Source organism: Hypanus sabinus, chromosome 27 (assembly GCF_030144855.1).
Source record: "Hypanus sabinus isolate sHypSab1 chromosome 27, sHypSab1.hap1, whole genome shotgun sequence".
NCBI lineage: Eukaryota > Metazoa > Chordata > Chondrichthyes > Myliobatiformes > Dasyatidae > Hypanus > Hypanus sabinus.
The window spans coordinates 43,324,085-43,344,317 of NC_082732.1; the positions used below are offsets into that span (position 1 = coordinate 43,324,085).

The 20,233-nt window shown below is 43.3% G+C and overlaps 1 protein-coding gene across 1 annotated transcript in view; it reads left to right on the forward strand.

Moving 5' to 3' along the window:
* vwa5b1 (von Willebrand factor A domain containing 5B1) overlaps positions 1–20,233 on the forward strand; it is a 192,634-nt gene that overhangs the window by 120,208 nt on the left and 52,193 nt on the right. Inside the window, exons 15-16 of the mRNA XM_059952343.1 lie at positions 1,872–2,103; positions 19,359–19,667. Coding sequence (XP_059808326.1) covers positions 1,872–2,103; positions 19,359–19,667 — 541 coding nt within the window. The remainder of the gene's footprint in view (positions 1–1,871; positions 2,104–19,358; positions 19,668–20,233) is intronic.

Here is a 20,233-nt window from a genome sequence, read left to right on the forward strand (position 1 = left end):
ATATACATACCACATCTGTTGCTCTACCTTCATCAATTTGTTTTGTAACTTCCTCAAAAAAAGGCAATCAGGCTAATAAGGCACGAACGCCCCTGACAAAGACAGGCTGACAATCCCTAATCAGCCAATGCTTCTCCAAATGCTCACAAATCCCGTCTCTAGGCAATAATTCTTCCACCACCGAAGTAAGACTCATTGGTCTATAATTCTCAGGGTTCTCCCTACATTCTTGTACAAAGGAATTATATTTGCCACCCTCCAAACATCAGGTACTAGTCCTGTGGTCAGCGAGAAAGTAAAGATCAACACCAAAGGATCAACATTATTCACCATATATGTTTACGTATATTAGGAATTTGCTGTGGTGTGTTGCTCAGGCGTGAATTGCAACAAAAAGTAGCATTCAGTGGTTCAATGGTTCAAATAAAGTCTGAGAATGTATACAGTATACAACCTGAAATTCTTACTCTTCACAGACATCCTCAAAACAGAGAGAAAAATCTCAAAGAATGATTGATAGAAATGCATTAGAATCCCAAATTCCCTACCCATGCACAAGCAGCAGCAATGTATCCACCCCCCCCCCACTTGCTCCAGCAAAAGCATCAACTCCTCCCCACCACCCACCGCAGAAACATAGTAAAGCCTTCAGAAACCATGGTCTAGAGTCCATCAAAAACTACTGTCCATCAGAACGTTTCAACAACTCAGACAGTCTCTCTCACTCACGAGTGAGGGAGCAGGATACCACTCCTCCAACAAACACGAGAGAGACCAGAAGCTCGCTGTTCCAGTGTTCCAATCTGCGGCGTCACTTGTCTGAGCCTCCTGACTCAAAGACCAACAGAGTCTTGCTCAGCATCGAGAGACAGAGAGATCACTCAAGTGCCGGGGCCTCTGACAGTTGTCTCGATGTTTCAACCTCCCGTGACACTTCAGTTGGCAACGTCGGTGAGGAATCAGGTCATCCACAGGAGCTCACCCCGAAGGAGCACCTGAAGATCCCAGACCGCCAGGCTGCTAGGAGGGTCACGAGAGTGAGAACCCACTGCCATGAAGAACATAGTTTGAGTGTAGCTGCAGATCACAGACTCCTACAGGACCCAAGCCACCTTGAAAAGGAAAAAAAAACAGTTTCGTAGATGAACTGGTTGAACTGGAGGAAGTCACCCATGTCCACAAAAACTTCTGGCGCCATCTTTAGTATTCAACTCTCAACAATTATACAGAATAAAGAATAAAATAAAATAAGAGGGTAAAATGTGCATAAATACATAAATACCAGCATGTGTTTACAATGTAAACAGCATTATAAAAAAAATGGTTTAATGTGTTTACAGTGTAATACACGTTTGTAGATAGAGGGGGTGGGGGATTGCTAACTAGAATGGTTGATCAGATTAACTGCCTGGTTGAAGACACTTCTAACATGGCGTGAAGTTTTCATTTTAGTAGCCCAATAGCACTTTCCAGAAGAGAGTTTCTGGAAATGCTAAGTTATATCAGTCCAGTACTAGGGACTTTACTATCTAAAAGTTTTTTCTGAATTTCCTCTGAGCAATCCTTTCAATAACTCTGTTTTGAGCATGGTAGCGGGATGGTATATGTAACATGATTACAGTGCTAGTGATTGGGTTTCAATTCCCGCTGCTGTTTGTCATGAGATTGAATGTTCTCCTTGTGACCACGTGGGCCTCCTCTGGACGATCTTGTTTCCTCACATACGGGTTAGGGTTAAAGAGTCTGGACATGCTATGTTGGACTATGTTGGTTGTTTAAGCAAACAACACATTTCACAGTATGTTTCTATGCAGATGTGACAAAATAAAGCTAATCTTTAATCTCTTTAACTGTGTTCTGTTTCTCTGCAGAGAGATGGATCAAGCTCGTACATGAACATCACAGGATCGAGACTCGGTGGGAAGATAAGACCGTCCTTGCTGCATCAGAGCTGTGTTTCAAACAGTCAGGATTCGGAGTCCTCCCAGATGCAGGGTATCACTCAGCAGGGACCCTCAGCAAGGGGCATGTTGCCCTGTGAGGGGAGCCTCACCTCCAGGTCATCGACAGAGAGTGCGTCCTTCGGCAGCAGCACCAAACCTGGTGAGACGAGGTGCCAGGATGTGGAGGATGGGTGGGTGAAGTGGGATGCCTGGGGACTCAGGCAGCAAATGGAAATCTGGGGTTGGAAGATTTTGGAGTCGCAGGCTGACCGAGTGGTGAAAAAACACAAAAGATTCTGCAGATGCTGGCAATGTTGAATAACTCATACAAAATGCTGGAGAAACTCAATGTCAGACAGCATCTTAGAATAGAGATTAACCGGAGGATGGAGAATCTGTGGATTTCTTTGTCACAGGCGGCAGTTGAGGACAAGTCAATGAGTACATTTAAAGTGAAGGTTGATAATTCAGGGTGTCAAAGGTTATGGGCAGGAGACAGGAGAATGGGGTTGAGAGGAATAATAAATCAGCCAGGATAGAATGGCAGAACAGGTTTGATGGGCTGAATGGCCTAATTCTGCTCCTATATTGTGTGGTCTCATCTGTGGGGGAGAGTAATGTATCTGCCTCTATCGCCACCTCTAGCAGGGTATTCTATGCACTCATCACTCAGTGTAAAGAACGTATCTCTGACATCCCCCTCAGATTTTCCTCCAATTACCTTAAAATCAACCCGCCCCCCCGTATTAGCCACTTTCATCCAGGGAGAAAGTATCTGGCTATCTTCACAATCTATGCCTCTTATCATTTTATACCCCTCCATCAAGCAACACACCATCCTCCTCCTCTCCAGTGAGAAAAGCCCGAGCCTGCTCAACCTATCCTCATAAACCAGGTAGCACCCTCGTAAATCTCCTGTGCAGCTTCTCTAAAGCTTCCACATCCTTCCTGTAATGAGACAGGCAGAACTGAGCACAATATTCCAGGCCTGGTCTAATCAGAGTTTTACAGAGCTGCAACATTACCTCATAGCTCTTCAACTCAGTTCCCCGACTAACGAAGCCAACACACCATGTGCATTCATAACAACCCGAACAACTTGCATGGCAGCTTCGAGTGATCTATAGACATGGACCCCAAGATCCAAGTTCCTCTACACTGCGAAGAATCCCGTCATTAACCTTATACTGTCAACTTATATGTCTTTGTTCTAACAATAAATGTGTTCCTGCGGCTCCAGCTCTTTGCTGATCCTTTACGAGCAGCCCACTGCCAGTGACTCCCCTTTGTTCAATATTGGCTCTTATTATGTGAAGAAGGGCTCACCAGTCAAACACAAAGAGAATAGTAGAATCAAATAGGAGTGGACCTGCACTTCAAAATGCAAGATTCAATATAGTTTAATGTCACTTCCTGTATACAGTTTAAAGAAAACAAAATAAATCTTAGTCTGGATCCGATGCAGCACAAAACAAAATCACAAAAGATAAAGAACATAATAATAATAACAATTCAATAAATATAAATACACAAGATAGCTTATATATAGTGATTGATTGCATGTCCATAAACTGACATGAGGCGACTGACCGGAAATAATTAAGTAGTGGGAGGAGGTGTTGATCAGCCTTACTCTTGGGGGAAAGTAACTGTTTTTGAGTCTGGTGGTCCTGGCGTGGATGCTACGTAGCCTCCCCACTGATGGGAGTGGGACAAACAGTCCATGAGCAGGGTGGGTGGGATCCTTCCTGATTTTACTGGCCCATTTCCAGCACCTTTCTGCGTATGTGTCCTTGATGGTGGGTCGGCTGGTGCCAATGATGTGTTGGGCTGCTTTGACGACCTGTTGTAGAGGCTTCCTGTCTGCGTCAGTGCAGTTTCTGCACTGAGCAGTGATGCAGCTGGTCAGGATGCTCTCTATTGCACATCTGTAGAGTGATGTGAGAACAGATGTGCAAGGTCCAGCTCTCCTCAGCCTCCTCAGAAAGTGGGTGAGCTTTCTTGACTGTGTAGGATTTGTTCTGGGACCATGAGAAGTTGTGCAGGAGGAAGACCGTGTAAGGTGAAGGGGGAATGTTTAAAGATGCGCAGGGCGAGTTGGATTGTTTACTGTGGGGTGCCGCAGGCTGATGGGGAGACCTGATAGAAGTTTCTGGAACTGTGAGAAGCAGGCAGGCAGAATCCTTTCCTGGAGAAGGAACGACTTGTACTATCTATCTGAGATGCAGCACAGGACAAACCCTTCCAGCCCTACGAACCTCTCCCCATCCACTCTATTGAGGCCTTTCAACATTCCATCAGTTTCAATGCGGTCACCCTCGTTATTCTGAATTCCAGTGAGAAGAGGCCCAGAGCCGTCAAACACTCCTCATACGATAAGCTTCATAAGGTCTGGATCACATGGTTGGAAAGCACATATCTTATTGCTTGATGTGTTCTGTCTTTTCTGCTGAGCATTGTGGGTATGCCCTGTTGGTACCAGTATTTGTGGTGGCACTTGTGGGCTGCCCCCAGCTGATCCCGAAGTTGTGTCGGTTGTTATCACTGTGATAAATAAATCTGAAATTCAGTCTGAACCAATTCTGAGAGTCAATAGACAGCTCTTACATGAACAAGGACATTATACAGAATCTTTAAAGTTCATGGAACATGTCAGAAAATCACATATAAACTGACATTTTATTAAATGCTGAGGTTTCCCACGGGAGCATTGTAATTTTGAATTTGTGGTTACCTGCTTTGTTTAGGGAGGAAGGCTTTGTCATGAAATAATAACAGGTTTATCAGACGTATCAATTTTGGATCAGGCCAGGGAGATGATTTGTTCGCTGATTCTGACAGAAAAGCAGCTCGGTTTGTCACGTGGATGTTGCAACACACAAATGCTGCCAAGGGCTAATTAGCATTCATTGCTGATTGCAGAAGGCGATTCACAACTGGCATGGTTGATCAGACATATGTTTATTAATGCCTTAATGGCTCAGTCCCACGTGCCCCAACAGAGTTAAAGATGGATGTTAAAACTTATAAACTTGTATATGAATAATTAATCAGGAATGTGTGTTGGGTAAGTGAAAGCTGAATGTTATCCAGCTTTTAAAAAAGTGAAATAATCAGCAATTTAACATCAGGAGCAAGGTAAGATGTCTCAGCTCAAGATTTTCTTCTCTGAATTTTGATTCTTCAGATTAATTTTTAAAAACCAGATTAAGTTCCTGTCTTTTTTATGTACAGAAGTTACTGTGATGTGAGTCTTGGGGAAGGAATGTCTGTTTGCAGTTCACTGAATTATGGATTCGGAGTATGTGTGTAATCAACCGTCTGAGAGGTGTCAGATTACACTGTTATGACCGTTAAGTATCTGTTTTTGAAAAATTCAGTAAAAAGATTAAAAAAGAAAAGAAAGATTACACCATAAGAGTTGGGAGGAGAATTGGGCCATTCAGCCCATCATCTCTGCTCCGATGCCTTGTTGAAGGACTGAATTCAAGAGCCTGCTACCTTCACTACTGGGGGGAACTGAATTCAAGAGCCATGAGGTATTGTTGCAGATGTATAACCCAGGTTACACCACACTAGGAATATTGTGGTCATTTCTGGTCACCCCATTATAGGAAGGATGTGGGAGCTTTCGAGAGCGTGCAGAGGAGGTTTATCAGGATGCTGACTGACCTATAGGGTACGTCTTATGAGGACAGTTTGAGCAAAAGAGGATGAGAGGTGACTTGATAGAAGCATAGAGGCAGAGATAGAGTGGACAGCCAGAGACTTCTTCCCAGGGCCAAAATGGTTAATACAAGAGAGCATAACTTTAAGGTGATTGGAGGAAAATATAGGGGAAGGTCCAGGATATGATTCTTTTTTACAGGAAGTGGCGGGTGCGTGGAAAGACCTGTCAGAGGTGGTGGTGGAGGCAGATACATTTACAAAACTGATAGGTAGGCACATGGATGATAGAACGATGGAGGGAATCAGTAGAATGATCTTGGAGTAGGGTAAATATATATTTTTTTTGTTCTAATTGTGCTTCATTGCAACAATTGTGCATATGACAAGAAGATTGATCTCTCCAATTCCCTTTCCTCCTTCTCTCCTTTTCCATTCCTCATTCTGGCTCTTCCTCTCATTTCTCCTCAGACACCCATCAACTTCCTCTGGAGACCCTCCTCCCTCCCTTTCACCCAGGGTCCACTCTCCTCTCCTATCAGATTCCTCCTTCTTCATCTCTTTACCTTTTCCACCTATCACCTCCCAGCTTCTTACTTCATCCCCCTCCCCATCAACCTTCAACAATGGAGGTTGTTGCTTCAACAACCTGACTGGGAGAAATTCAGAGACCAGCAGAGGAGGACAAAGAATTTAATGAGGAAAGGGAAAAAAGATTATGAGAGAAAGCTGACAGGGAACATAAAAACTGCCTGTAAAAGCTTCCATAGATACGTGAAAAGAAAAAGATTGGTCAAGACAAATGTAGGTTCGTTACAGTCAGAAACAGGTGAATTGATCATAGAGAACAAAGACATGGCAGACCAATTGAATAACTACTTTGGCTCTGTCTTCACTGAGGAGGACATAAATAATCTTCTGGAAATAGTAAGGGACAGAGGGTCTAGTGCAGGGGTCGGCAACCTTTACCACTGAAAGAGCTATTTGGACCCATTTCCCACAGAAAAGAAAACACTGGGAGCCACAAAACCCGTTTGACATTTAAAATGAAAAATTAAATAACTGCATACAACGTTTTTTGCCTTTACGCTATGTATAAACAAACTACAATGTGTTGCATTTATGAAATCGATGAACTCCTGCAGAGAAAACGAAATTACATTTCTGCATGCAACAAAAACCTGTTGAACTCCGAAAAAAAAGACGTTGGGTTGAAGGTTACTTTTAAGTAAAATATTCAATGTCTATTTGAGTCCTTCTTGTATTTATGAAAAACGCCAAACTTAAATTGTCCGCCAGCAGCAAACCAAAAATAACGTCAGCCAGCTGTCAACCTGAAAAATAAAAGGACTATTTCACTGAACAATGAAAAATATGAATATGCTTAGAATAATAGGCAATTAAAATATTTATCATACTTGGTTAATGGCTGTACGTCCTTTCCCCTGAAGAGCTGTGTTCAGTGTGTTCAGGTGCGCTGTCATGTCTACCATGAAGTGTAGCTTTTCCAGCCACCCTGGCTGTTCCAGCTCAGGAAAGGTGAGCCCTTAGCTGCCCAGGAAAGTTTTCGCTTCTTCCAGACACGCGACAAAGCATTTCAGCACCTTCCCTCCGGACAGCCACCGGACTTTGCTGTGCAGCAGGAGATCAGACTATACGCTTTCCAGCTCGTCCAGTAACAAACGGAATTGACGGTGATTTAAACTTTTTGCCATTATTTTATTGACAATCTGAATGACAACATCCATTACTTCTGTGCATTCCGGAGGAAATGTTTGAGCGCACAGTGCCTCTTGGTGCAAGATGCAGTGAAAAGTCAGCAGCTTTCTGTCCAGCGACTTCTGCAGTAAAGCCACAAATCCCTTGTGCGCTCCTGTCATACTTGGTGCCCCATCAGTAGCTACTGACACCAGGTGGGTGGTCTTTATTCCTTTGGCTCTTAAACAATTCAAGACAGCCTCACAGATGTACTCCCCCCGTGTTTGGCCTTTTAGAAGTATCAACTCAATCATTTCATCCTGTGGCCCGGCAGAGTTTACATACTGGCAGAACAGCGCTATTTGTTCAATATCGGCTTTGTCTTCAGACTCGTCACAGGCAATCCAGTAGGCCACTGCTGAATTGATGTCTTTAATTTGCTGTCTTGTGATGTCTTCTGCCATTTTTATGGTTCTGTCTTTGACAGTCTTTGCAGAGAGGGGCATATCCCTGATTTTCTGCACAATTTCACTCTTGTTTTTAAAGTCCGTGAATAGATGTTCTGAAATCTTAATGAAAGATTCTTTTATATATTCACCATCTGTAAACTGCTTCCCGTGCCTGACTATTTCCTGAGCGGCAACAAAACTAGCGTACGTAGTTGATTTTCCAGACTTCATCCACTTCTTGAAATGATTTTGGCTCGTATCAACCTTCCGCATCAGTTCCGAAACGGCTTTTTTTCTCTCATCTCCAACCGGATATTTTTGAGCAAAGGCTGCGTGTTTATTCTGGAAATGTCCTGCGACATTTGACTTTTTGTTGTTTGCTAGTTTCTCATTGCATATTAAACATACCGGTAAACCAGTCTCGTCAGCAGTGAAAGCAAATGAATCTGCCCACGTATCATTAAACGTTCTGTTTTCTTCAGTCACTTTTCTTTTTTTAGAATTCTCCATAGTTAGCCTACCTTGGATTGAAAAATTAAAGAAATCGCGCACTGGCGGGTGTCAGACATTGGCAGTGGTGACGTATATTAATAGCGACAAAAAACACATTTTATTTAGATTGTACAAGATCACCATAATCTTCAAATTTAGAATTACATTTCAAAAACTAACAAACTAACATAAAATACATTATAATTAAATACTCATCATTTATTTTCCAAAGCCACAGGGAGCCGCAGCACATAGATGAAAGAGCAGCATGCGGCTCCGGAGCCGCGGGTTGCCGACCCCTGGTCTAGTGAGATGGAGGAACTGAGGGAAATACATGTTAGTAGGGAAGTGGTGTTAGGTAAATTGAAGGGATTAAAAGCAGATAAATCTCCAGGGCCAGATGGTCTGCATCCCAGAGTGCTTAAGGAATCCAAGAAATAGTGGATGCATTAGTGATAATTTTTCAAAACTCCTTAGATTCTGGATTAGTTCCTGAGGATTGGAGGGTGGCTATTGTAACCCCACTTTTTAAAAAAGGAGGGAGAGAGAAACTGGGGTATTTTAGACTGGTTAGTCTGACATCGGTGGTGGGGAAAATGCTAGAGTCGGTTATCAAAGATGTGATAACAGCACATTTGGAAAGAGGTGAAATCATCGGACAAAGTCAGCATGGATTTGTGAAAGGAAAATCATGTCTGATGAATCTTATAGAATTTTTTTAGGATGTAACTAGTAGAGTGGATAGGGGAGAGCCAGTGGATGTGGTATATTTAGATTTTCAAAAGGCTTTTGACAAGGTCCCACACAGGAGATTAGTGTGCAAACTTAAAGCACACAGTATTGGGGGTATGGTATTGATGTGGATAGAGAATTGGTTGGCAGACAGGAAGCAAAGAGTGGGAGTAAATGGGACCTTTTCAGAATGGCAGGCAGTGACTAGTGGGGTACCGCAAGGCTCAGTGCTGGGACCCCAGTTGTTTACAATGTATATTAATGATTTAGACGAGGGAATTAAATGCAGCATCTCCAAGTTTGCAGATGACGTGAAGCGGCGGTGTTAGCTGTGAGGAGGATGCAGGGTGACTTGGATAGGTTAGGTGAGTGGGCGAATTCATGGCAGATGCAATTTAATGTGGATAAATGTGAGGTTATCCACTTTGGTTGCAAGAACAGGAAAATAGATTATTATCTGACCAGTGGCCGATTAGGAAAAGCAGAGATGCAACGAGACCTGGGTGTCATTGTACACCAGTCATTGAAGGTGGGCATGCAGGTACAGCAGGCGGTGGAAAAGGCAAATGGTATGTTGGCATTCATAGCAGAAGGACTTGAGTACAGGAGCAGGGAGGTTCTACTGCAGTTGTACAAAGCCTTGGTGAGACCGCACCTAGAGTATTGTGTGCAGTTCTGGTCCCCTAATCTGAGGAAAGACATTCTTGCCATAGAGGGAGTACAGAGAAGGTTCACCAGGTTGATTCCTGGGATGGCAGGACTTTCATATGAAGAAAGACTGGATCGACTTGGCTTATACTCAACGGAATTTAGAAGATTGAGGGGGGATCTTATTGAAACGTATAAAATTCTAAAGGGATTGGACAGGCTAGATGCAGGAAGATTGTTTCTGATGTTGGGGAAGTCTAGAACGAGGGGTCACAGTTTAAGGATAAAGGAGAAGCCTTTTAGGACCGAGATGAGGAAAAACTTCTTCACACAGAGAGTGGTGAATCTGTGGAATTCTCTGCCACAGGAAACAGTTGAGGCCGGTTCATTGGCTATATTTAAGAGGAAGTTAGATATGGCCCTTGTGGCTAAAGGGATCAGGGGTTATGGAGAGAAAGCAGGAACAGAGTTCTGAGTTGGATGATCAGCCATGATCATACTGAATGGCGGTGCAGGCATGAAGGGCCGAATGGCCTACTCCTGCACCTATTTTCTGTGTTTCTATGTTTAACCTTCCCCCATCTGGTCTCTCCTATCACCTGCCAGCTTGTCCTCCTCCCTCTCCCTCCAGCTTCTGATTCTGACCTCTTCCCCTTCCTTTCCAGTCCTGATGAAGTGTCTCAGTCCGAAACATCAACTGTTTATTCTCTCCATAGACCTGCTGAGTTCCTCCAGCACTTTGTCTTATTACCAGCATCTCTTGTGTTTTTGACAGTGACGTTGACTTTGTCAAGTACAAGAGCCATTGTAATAGCTACTCCATTTCAAATTAAATGAGAGGGGAAGCTGATAAAGAAAGGAAAATAAATGTAAATTAGTGTCACAAAAGGGATTTACTAAAGCGACGTCGGGCTTAGAGTAAACCATCAGTGAAGCTGCATGATGGTCAGGCTTGTGAGGAAAAGGTGGGATGACACTGTAAGGAAAGGTTGTGTTTAGTAATATGAATCATAGGTAACCCACGGGAAAGCAGCTGAATTCTAATCTTCTCCAGTGTGCTCGTGATTGCAAGCTATTGTTCTTAGTAACAATAGGATATATGCGGAGAAGCTAATTAGTTATTAAATGCATCTTTTATGTGATGCACTTGTTTTAATGAGATACTTCTCTTTAATAGTGTTGAGAATTCAACACAATTGGAATCTAGACAGGAGAAGTGGTGGAACTGCACTGATTTATTGTGGTTACAAAGTACAGCCTTCTTCATGCAGCCTCTGCTTCACTGTTTGCCAGCTGGTATTGTTTTTTCTTCTGAGTACAAGAATGAAAGAAAAGAAAAGTAAAGGCTGTCATCCTGGAAATATATGCCACGAAATACTTCAGAGATCACAGACCTCTGTTCAGCACTAACAAAAAAAGATTTTTAAAGATCAGCTTTATTTGTCATGTGTACATCAAAACATGCAGTGAAATGCATTGTTTGCATCAATGACCTACACAGTTCGGGGACGTGCTTGTGGACAGCCCCAAACATCGCCATCTTTCTGGCACCAATACAGCATGCCCGCAACTCACTAACCTTGACCTGTTCATCTTTGCGATGTGCAAGGAACGAAGAAAACCCACAAGTTCAGGAACTGCAAGGTGATATCACAACACGTACAACAAGCTGGAGGAGCTCAGCATCTGTGAAAACAAACAGTCAATGTTTTGGGCCAAGACCCTTTGTCAGGATGAGGTCTGTCCTGACCAAGGGTCTCGGCCCAAAATGTTGACTGCTCGTTTCCACAGATACTGCCCAACCTGCTGAGTTCCTCTAGTACGCATTGCTTTGACCCAGCATCTGCAGTGTACTTGGAGTTTAAGGTAATATCGCAGCTCTGTAAGTCTCTGGTTGGCTCACACTTGGAATATTCTGATCACTTTGTCGCCTCATTATATGAAGGATTTGGAAGCTTTAGAGAGGGTGCAGAGGAGATTCACCAGGATGCTGCCTGGATTAGAGAGGGTGCAGAGGAGATTCACCAGGATGCTGCCTGGATTAGAGAGGGTGCAGAGGAGATTCACCAGGATGCTGCCGGGATTAGAGAGAGTGCAGAGAAGATTCACCAGGATGCTGCCTGGATTAGAGAGGGGGCAGAAGAGATTCACCAGGATGCTGCCTGGATTAGAGAGGGTGCAGAGGAGATATACCAAGATGCTGCCTGGATTAGAGAGAGTGCAGAGGAGATTTACCAGGATGCTGCCTGGATTAGAGAGAGTGCAGAGGAGATTTACCAGGATGCTGCCTGGATTAGAGAGGGTGCAGAGGAGATTCACCAGGATGCTGCCTGGATTAGAGAGGGTGCAGAGGAGATTCACCGGGATGCTGCCTGGATTAGAGAAGGTGTAGAGGAGATTTACCAGGATGCTGCCTGGATTAGAGAGGGTGCAGAGGAGATTCACCAGGATGTTACCTGGATTAGAGAGGGTGCAGAGGAGATTCACCAGGATGCTGCCTGGATTAGAGAGAGTGCAGAGGAGATTCACCAGGATGCTGCCTGGATTAGAGAGGGTGCAGAGGAGATTTACCAGGATGCTGCCTGGATTAGAGAGGGTGCAGAGGAGATTCACCAGGATGCTGCCTGGATTAGAGAGGGTGCAGAAGAGATTCACCAGGATGCTGCCTGGATTAGAGAGAGTGCAGAAGAGATTCACCAGGATGCTGCCTGGATTAGAGAGGGTGCAGAGGAGATTTACCAGGATGCTGCCTGGATTAGAGAGAGGGTGCAGAGGAGATTCACCGGGATGCTGCCTGGATTAGAGACGGTGCAGAGGAGATTCACCAGGATGCTGCCTGGTTTAGAGAGGGTGCAGAGGAGATTTACCGGGATGCTGCCTGGATTAGAGAGGGTGCAGAAGAGATTCACCAGGATGCTGCCTGGATTAGAGAGGGTGCAGAGGAGATTTACCAGGATGCTGCCTGGATTAGAGAGAGTGCAGAGGAGATTTACCAGGATGCTGCCTGGATTAGAGAGGGTGCAGAGGAGATTTACCAGGATGCTGCCTGGATTAGAGAGGGTGCAGAGGAGATTTACCAGGATGCTGCCTGGATTAGAGAGAGTGCAGAGGAGATTTACCAGGATGCTGCCTGGATTAGAGAGGGTGCAGAGGAGATTCACCAGGATGCTGCCTGGATTAGAGAGGGTGCAGAGGAGATTCACCAGGATGCTGCCTGGATTAGAGAGGGTGCAGAGGAGATTTACCAGGATGCTGCCTGGATTAGAGAGGGTGCAGAGGAGATTTACCAGGATGCTGCCTGGATTAGAGAGGCTGCAGAGGAGTTTCACCAGGATGCTGCCTGGATTAGAGAGGCTGCAGAGGAGATTCACCAGGATGCTGCCTGGATTAGAGAGGGTGCAGAGGAGATTCACCAGGATGCTGCCTGGATTAGAGAGAGTGCAGAGGAGATTCACCAGGATGCTGCCTGGATTAGAGAGGGTGTAGAGGAGATTCACCAGGATGCTGCCTGGATTAGAGAGGGTGCAGAGGAGATTCACCGGGATGCTGCCTGGATTAGAGAGGGTGTAGAGGAGATTCACCAGGATGCTGCCTGGATTAGAGAGGGTGCAGAGGAGATTCACCGGGATGCTGCCTGGATTAGAGAGGGTGCAGAGGAGATTCACCGGGATGCTGCCTGGATTAGAGAGGGTGCAGAGGAGATTCACCAGGATGCTGCCTGGATTAGAGAGGGTGCAGAGGAGATTCACCGGGATGCTGCCTGGATTAGAGAGGGTGCCTCAGGAGGATAGGCTGAGTGAGCTTGGGCTTTTCTCTTTGGAGTGAAGGAGGATGAGAGGTGACTTGCTAAAGGTGTACAAGATAGTGAGAGGCTTAGATCGAGTGGGCAGAAACTTTTTCCCAGGACAGTAATGGCTAATTTCGGGGCCATACTTTAAAGGCGATTGGAAGACAATATAGGGAACGGGATGTAAGAAGTAAGTTCTTTACGTAGAGAGTGGTGGGTGCATGGAACACGCTGCCAGAGGTGGCGGTAGAGGCAGATATGACAGATTAGTCAGCTGTGGTCGGCAGCTCGTCTAGCAGAAGAAAGCACTGGTCTCAAACCTCCACCATACTACACTGTAGTGTTCCATGTTCTATGTTGAGAGCTTCATATTACACCAGGTGCAGAATGATCCAGCATAAGGAATCTTTATCCTTTTATACTTCCTAATGGATATAAATTCAAGGAGAGGTCCTCACATCAACACCAAAGCCCAGTCCCTGGGACACTGAAAATCTGAGCCTGAAACGGGTGGAAATCACTTTGATAACTGGTTAGAGTCACAGAGACCACAACACAGAAACAGGCCCTTTCATCCGTCTGGTCTGAGCCAAGCTGCTACTCTGCTTAATCCCATCGACCCACAGCTGGACCATCCCAATGTTGATATCGATCCCACATCTACCACTTCCTCTGGTGGCTTCTTCCACATTCACACCACTCTCTAAGTGAAGATGTTCCCCCTTAGTTTCCTCTTAAATATTTCACCCTTCCTATGAACTCTTCTTAGTCTCACCCACTTATTGGAAAAGCCCTACTTTCATTTAGCCTATCTATACCCCTCATAGTTTTGTATACCTAAACAAATCTCCCTTTATTCCACAGGAAAGCAGCATCCATCATCAAGGACCCCCACCAACCCGGCCATGCTGTCTTCTTGCTGCTGCCATTAAGCAAGAAGTACAGAAGCCTCAGGACTCACACCACCAGGTTCAGGAATAGTTATTACCCCTTAACCATCAGGCTCCTGAATCAGTGTGAATAACTTCACTCACCTGAACTCTGAACTGATTCCACAACTTACAGGCTCACTTTCAAAGACTCCACAACCATGTTCTCAGTATTGTTTGTTTATTTTTATTTTTATTTGCAGAATTGTCTTTTCTTTTGGTTGTTTGTCAGTCTTTGCGTATAGTTTTTCATAAATTCTACTGTGTGTCTTCATTTTTCTGTAAATGCTTGCAAGAAAATTAATCTCATGTTCTCATTATTATTTGTTTACTTATTTATTAATTATTAGCATTATTTGTGTTTTTGAGCTTACACAATTGATCTACTTTTGCACATTGATTGTCTGTTTGTAGTTTCTCATTGATTCTATTGTGTTTCTTTGTTCCACTGTGAATGCCTGCAAGAAGATAAATCTCAAGGTTGTATATGGTGATATAAACATACATTGATAATAAACTTACTTTGAACTTTGAGCTCATCCTCCTACGCTCCAGTGAATAAAGTCTATAATGCCCATTCAACCTTTACCTGTAACTCAGGTGCTCAAATTTCAGCAACACCTTGTAAATCTTATCTGTATTCATATTTTGACCAGGATTTGATAGGTCACTACGTTTACCTCCCTTCAGTAAGACTGATGAAGTTACCCACTATTCCGCTCGGCAACATCACAGGGCCACTATCTACAAACCTACAGAGGTTTATCGAATTGACTCAACAACTTTATATAAAAGGAGTTTATTCAAACTCACTGTTAGTAAGGATGTGGCTTGCAACAAGATTTAATTAACAGCGATAAAACATAATAAGCTAGCTTCAGTCCATCCCTGCTGTGCACCGAGTGAACTGATTTAACAGCCAGTTAATCTAATTGATGTGGTATTGGTGACAGACGTTGCAAACATTTACTGGTCTGGTTGGGAAATTACAGAGATCTGAAATCTCTGAGAACAAAGCCAGTCACAACGCTGCTGGGCTCAAATTAAATTCTTGGATGTGTCTTTAGGCACTGAAGTCTAGATGTCCCCAACAGCAGCTGGAGACAGATTTCCATCTGCCTGAGAGGCTTGTGACTATCTGAAGGGAGGAACTACAGAGCTGACAGTTCAGTAATAAATCTGCTGGAGATCTTCAGCAGATTAGGCTGACTCTGCGGAGAGGGAAATCGAATTAACACAGAGACGCACAAGGCTGCAGTGGCGTTAAATGCTTATTGTTTTTCTTGTGAATACTGCTTTTGTTGCATTTTGATAGAAGGAATAAACGCATAGACTATTTTCTAAATAGGGAGAAACAATCAGAGGTGCAAAGGGACTAGAGAGTCCTGATGCAGGATTCCCTAAAGGTTAATTTGCAGGTTGAGTTGTTGGTAATGAAAGCAAATGCAATCTGAGCATTCATTTTGAGAGGACTACAATATAAAAGCAAGGATTTAATGTTGAGGAATTATAAGGCCCTGGTGAGGTCTCACTTGGAGTATCATGAGCAGTTTTGGGCCCCTTATCTAAGAAAGGACGCGCTGACATTGTAGAGGGTCCAGAGGAGGTTCATGAAAATGATTCCAGGAATGAAGGGGGTAATATATGAGGAGCATTTGATGGCTCTGGGCCTGTACTTGCTGGAGTTTAGAAGTGGGAGGGGAGGGGGATTCTCATTGAAACCTATTGAATATTGAAAGGCCTAGACAGAGTGGATGTGGACAGGACATTTCCTGTAGTGGGGGAGTCTAGAACTAGAGAGTACAGCCTCAGAATAGAGGGGTGTCCATTTAGAACAGGGATGATAAGTAATTTCTTTAGCCAGAGGGGAGGAATCTGTGGAATTCATTGCCACAGATGGCTGTGAAGGCCAAGACATTGGGTATATTTAGCATGGAGGCTGACTGGTTCTTGATTAGCAAGGGTGTCAAGGGTTATGAGATGAAAGCGGGAGAATAGAGTTGAGTGGGATAAAAAAAATCAGCCATGATGGAATGGCAGAGCAGACTTGATGGGCTGAATGGCCTAATTCTCCTCCTATGTCTTATGGTCCTATGGTCTATATGGAAACGATTATCTTATTTCTGTTCTCAAAATTAATGGTGCATCTAATATTAGGCAGAGATTTAATTTACGTTTCATTTAAATTGATTCATTTCTTACGGAGAGCATCAGGAAATATTAGGTTGTTTCTTTAAGAGGATATTTGTTAAACTAGTGGTCTAGATATACATAAATCAATAATTCCACTGTCATTAGCTGGAACCTAGCCACACACACAGGTCATTCAAGGTGTTTGGGATTACTCAACACTGTACTACAGAGTAGTGAGTTACCTTCACCAATTAACCCAATATCGGAGCACCAGTCAAGAGAGAGTTCAGAGGAGGTTCATGAGAAGTATTATGGGAATGGACGGGTTATCATATGAGTAGTGTTTGAAGGGTCTAGGCCTGTACTCGCTGGGATTTAGAAGAATGAGGAGGGATCTCATTGAAACATTGAATGTTGAAAGGCCTCGATAGAGCTGATGTGGAGAGGATGTTTCTTATGGTGAGTGGGTCTAGGACCAGAGGGCACAGCCTCAAAATAGAGGGATGTCCATTTAGAACAGAGATGAGGAGGAATTTCTTTAGCTAGAGGATGGTAAATCAGTGAAATTCATAGCCCTTGGAGGCCAAGTCACTGGGTGCATTTAAGGCGGAGGTTGATAAATTCGTGATTAGTCAGGGCATGAAAGGTTATGGGGAGAAGGCAGGAGACTGGGGTTGACAGGGAAATGGATCAGCCATTATGAAATGGTGGAGTAGATTCGATGGGCCAAATGGCCTAATTATGCTCCTATATCTTATGGTCTAATTCAACGACAAAACCAAAGTCAATTTATTATCAAGGTACATATATGTCACCATGTATTACCCTGAGATTCATTTTCTTTCAGGTATTTACAAGAAGATAAAGAAATACAATAGATTTTTATGAAAAGCTATACGTAAACAATTCACTTACAGGATGAGAAAATCATGGAATGATAGAATTCTTTGCCTCAAGAGAGATTGTTCTGCCTGAAAGCACTGAATGGTCTGGGGCCAAAATACAACTCAGATATCATGATGTATTATGAACCTCCCTGAGATCACAGGTCGTCTGGGGCAGGTTACCAACCCCAGGGTCAAATCTAAACATGGTTAAGGAGCATTTAGTTACTCTGCTCCACATATCTGGAATAACCTTCCAGAGGATCTGAAGTCTGCCCCAACTTTAAGCTCTTTTAAATTGAGGCTTAAAACTTGCCTTTTTGTTGTAGTTTTTAATTAGAATGTTTGGCACTGTAAGTTTTATTAATCAAATCTATTTTTGTGTGATTTTATTCTCTAATATATTGTCTGAATCTTGACATTTGATTTCTAGATCTTCTTTTGTGTAAAGTACTTTGAACTGCCTAGTGTTTGAAAAGTGCTATCCAAATTAACTTGCTGATGAACTTTCATCATAGCTGAGAGGTAACGGTTTTAAGGCAGTACGAAAGCAATCTATTTAAAAATTACTATCTGCTTTCTATTCTCAGTGTCATAAAATACAATAGCACAGAAGCAGGCCACTCAGCCCATTTAGGGAATGCCAACCCGGTCTTCTTCCTAGTGCTGTCTACCAGCACCTGAATCATAGCCCTACATACCTCTCTCATCTACATACCAATTGGAACTTCTCTTAAATATTACAATTGAATCTGCATCTATCTTTTCCACTGGCAGCTTGTTCCACACCCGCACCAACCTCTGAGTGAAGAAGTTTCTCCTCAGGTTCCCCTCAAGTCTTATCTTACTTTTCCTTATTTAGATAAAGTAATTTTTAAAGGGTATCTAAAGGGGACTACTTCAATATTTCACCTGTCACCTTGAACGTATGACTTCTAGTTCCAGTCTCCCCCAACCTGAGGGGTAAGTGCCTGCAAAGATTCACCCTGCCTCTGCCCCTCATAATTTTGTATCCCTCTATAGGATCTCCACTCTTTCTCCTATGCTCCAGTGGATCAAGCCCTAACCTCCTTGTTGTATGTCTACCTTCCTCAAAGTATTTTTTAAATCTTATTTTCTTCTGTCCTATCCTCACTTCACCTGGCTTGGGAGCTTATAGGACACTATTATGGTAATGAATTTACTATTATAATACTATATTTTATTATTACATTTCATAATCCTAAAATAGGAAATCCTACAAAAAGTAGTGGATACGGCCAGTCCTTCACAGGTAAAGCCCTCCCAACCATTGAGAAACCATGGTTACAAGAAACGTTGTTGCAGGAAGGCAGCATCCATCATCAGGAACCCCAATACACAGGGCATTCTCTCTCTCACAGCTGCCATCAGAAAGAAGGTACAAGAGCTTCAGGACCCACACCACCAAGTTCAGGAACAGTTATTACTCCTCAACCATCAGGCTCTTGAAACAAAAGGGATAACTTCACTCAACTTTACTTGTCCCCTGTATATGTTCCCACAACCTATGGACTCACTTTCAAGCACTTGACATCTCATGTTCTCGATATTTATTGCTTATTTATTTATCATTATTATTTCTTTCTTTTCATATTTTCACACTTTGTTGTCTTTTGCATGCTGATTGAACACTCAAATTTGTGCAGTCTTTCATTGTTATTTTTCTATTATGATTTATTGTGAATGGCCGCGAGAAAATTAATCTCAGAGTTGTATGTGACAAGATGAATGTACTTTGATAATAAATTTACTTTGAACTTTGACACTTGATTCATCCTGTTTGACACACCTGTGAATATACTCCATGGGCTCCTGTACCTAATAAAGTGGTCACTGAGTGTAAAATATTATATTTTAATATTATTATAAATATTGATAATTGACTTTGACTGTGACACGTTAGATTAGCACATCTATGGATCTGTCTGCATTTTAATATCTCTTTTGAAGCACTATTTCTTGAATCTTGTTTTTAGGATATTTTCACTATCGATCCTCGACTCTCGAAGATGAGCCATCATTTGATCTCCAGGACCAGTCGCAGATTTGTAATGCAGGCTGCCTTCAGAGCAAGCTCGATTGCAAGGCAGTCATTTCTGGTTTGCTCTGTGGCAAAGTCACTGAGTGGGAAGTCACGTTCGATCTTCAGTCACTTCTTAATCAGCGGGCAAACTGTAAGACGCCGCAGGAAGACTTGTGGAGCGAAACAATCCACCAGCTGGCAGCCAAGTCTCTTATCCAAGACTTTGAGCAACTGGCCGAGAAGGAGACCGAGATAGAACAGGGTAAGGACATGAAGGGGTCATAGAATCATAGGACAGACAGCACAGAAGCAGGCCTTTTGGCCCATCTAGTCTGTGTAAAACTATTAGTCCCATCAATCTGTACCCAAACCATTGTCTTACATGCACTTCCCATCCACATACCCATCCAAATTTCTCTTAAACATTGAAATCGAACCTGATTCCACCACTTCCTCTAACAGCTCCTTCCACTCTCTCACCACCCTCTGAGTGAAGAGGTTTCCTGTCATTTTCCCCTTAAACATTTCACCTTTCACCCTTAACCAATGACCTTTAGTCCTAGTCTGTCACAGCCTCAGTGCGTGTACCCTATCTATACCTCACATAATCTTGTATACCTCTCTCAAATCTCCCCCCATTCTTCAATGGAATAAAGTCCTAACATCTCCCTAAAGCTCAGGTCCTCAAGAGCTGGCGACGTCCTTGTAAATGTTCTCTGCATTGACTCGTACTGGATAGGGAGAACCCCTCTCTACACGATGACCATAAAGAGAACAATCATTTTTCGAGTTGCGGAAGGTTGTGTTTCTAAAAAATGCTTTGTCAAG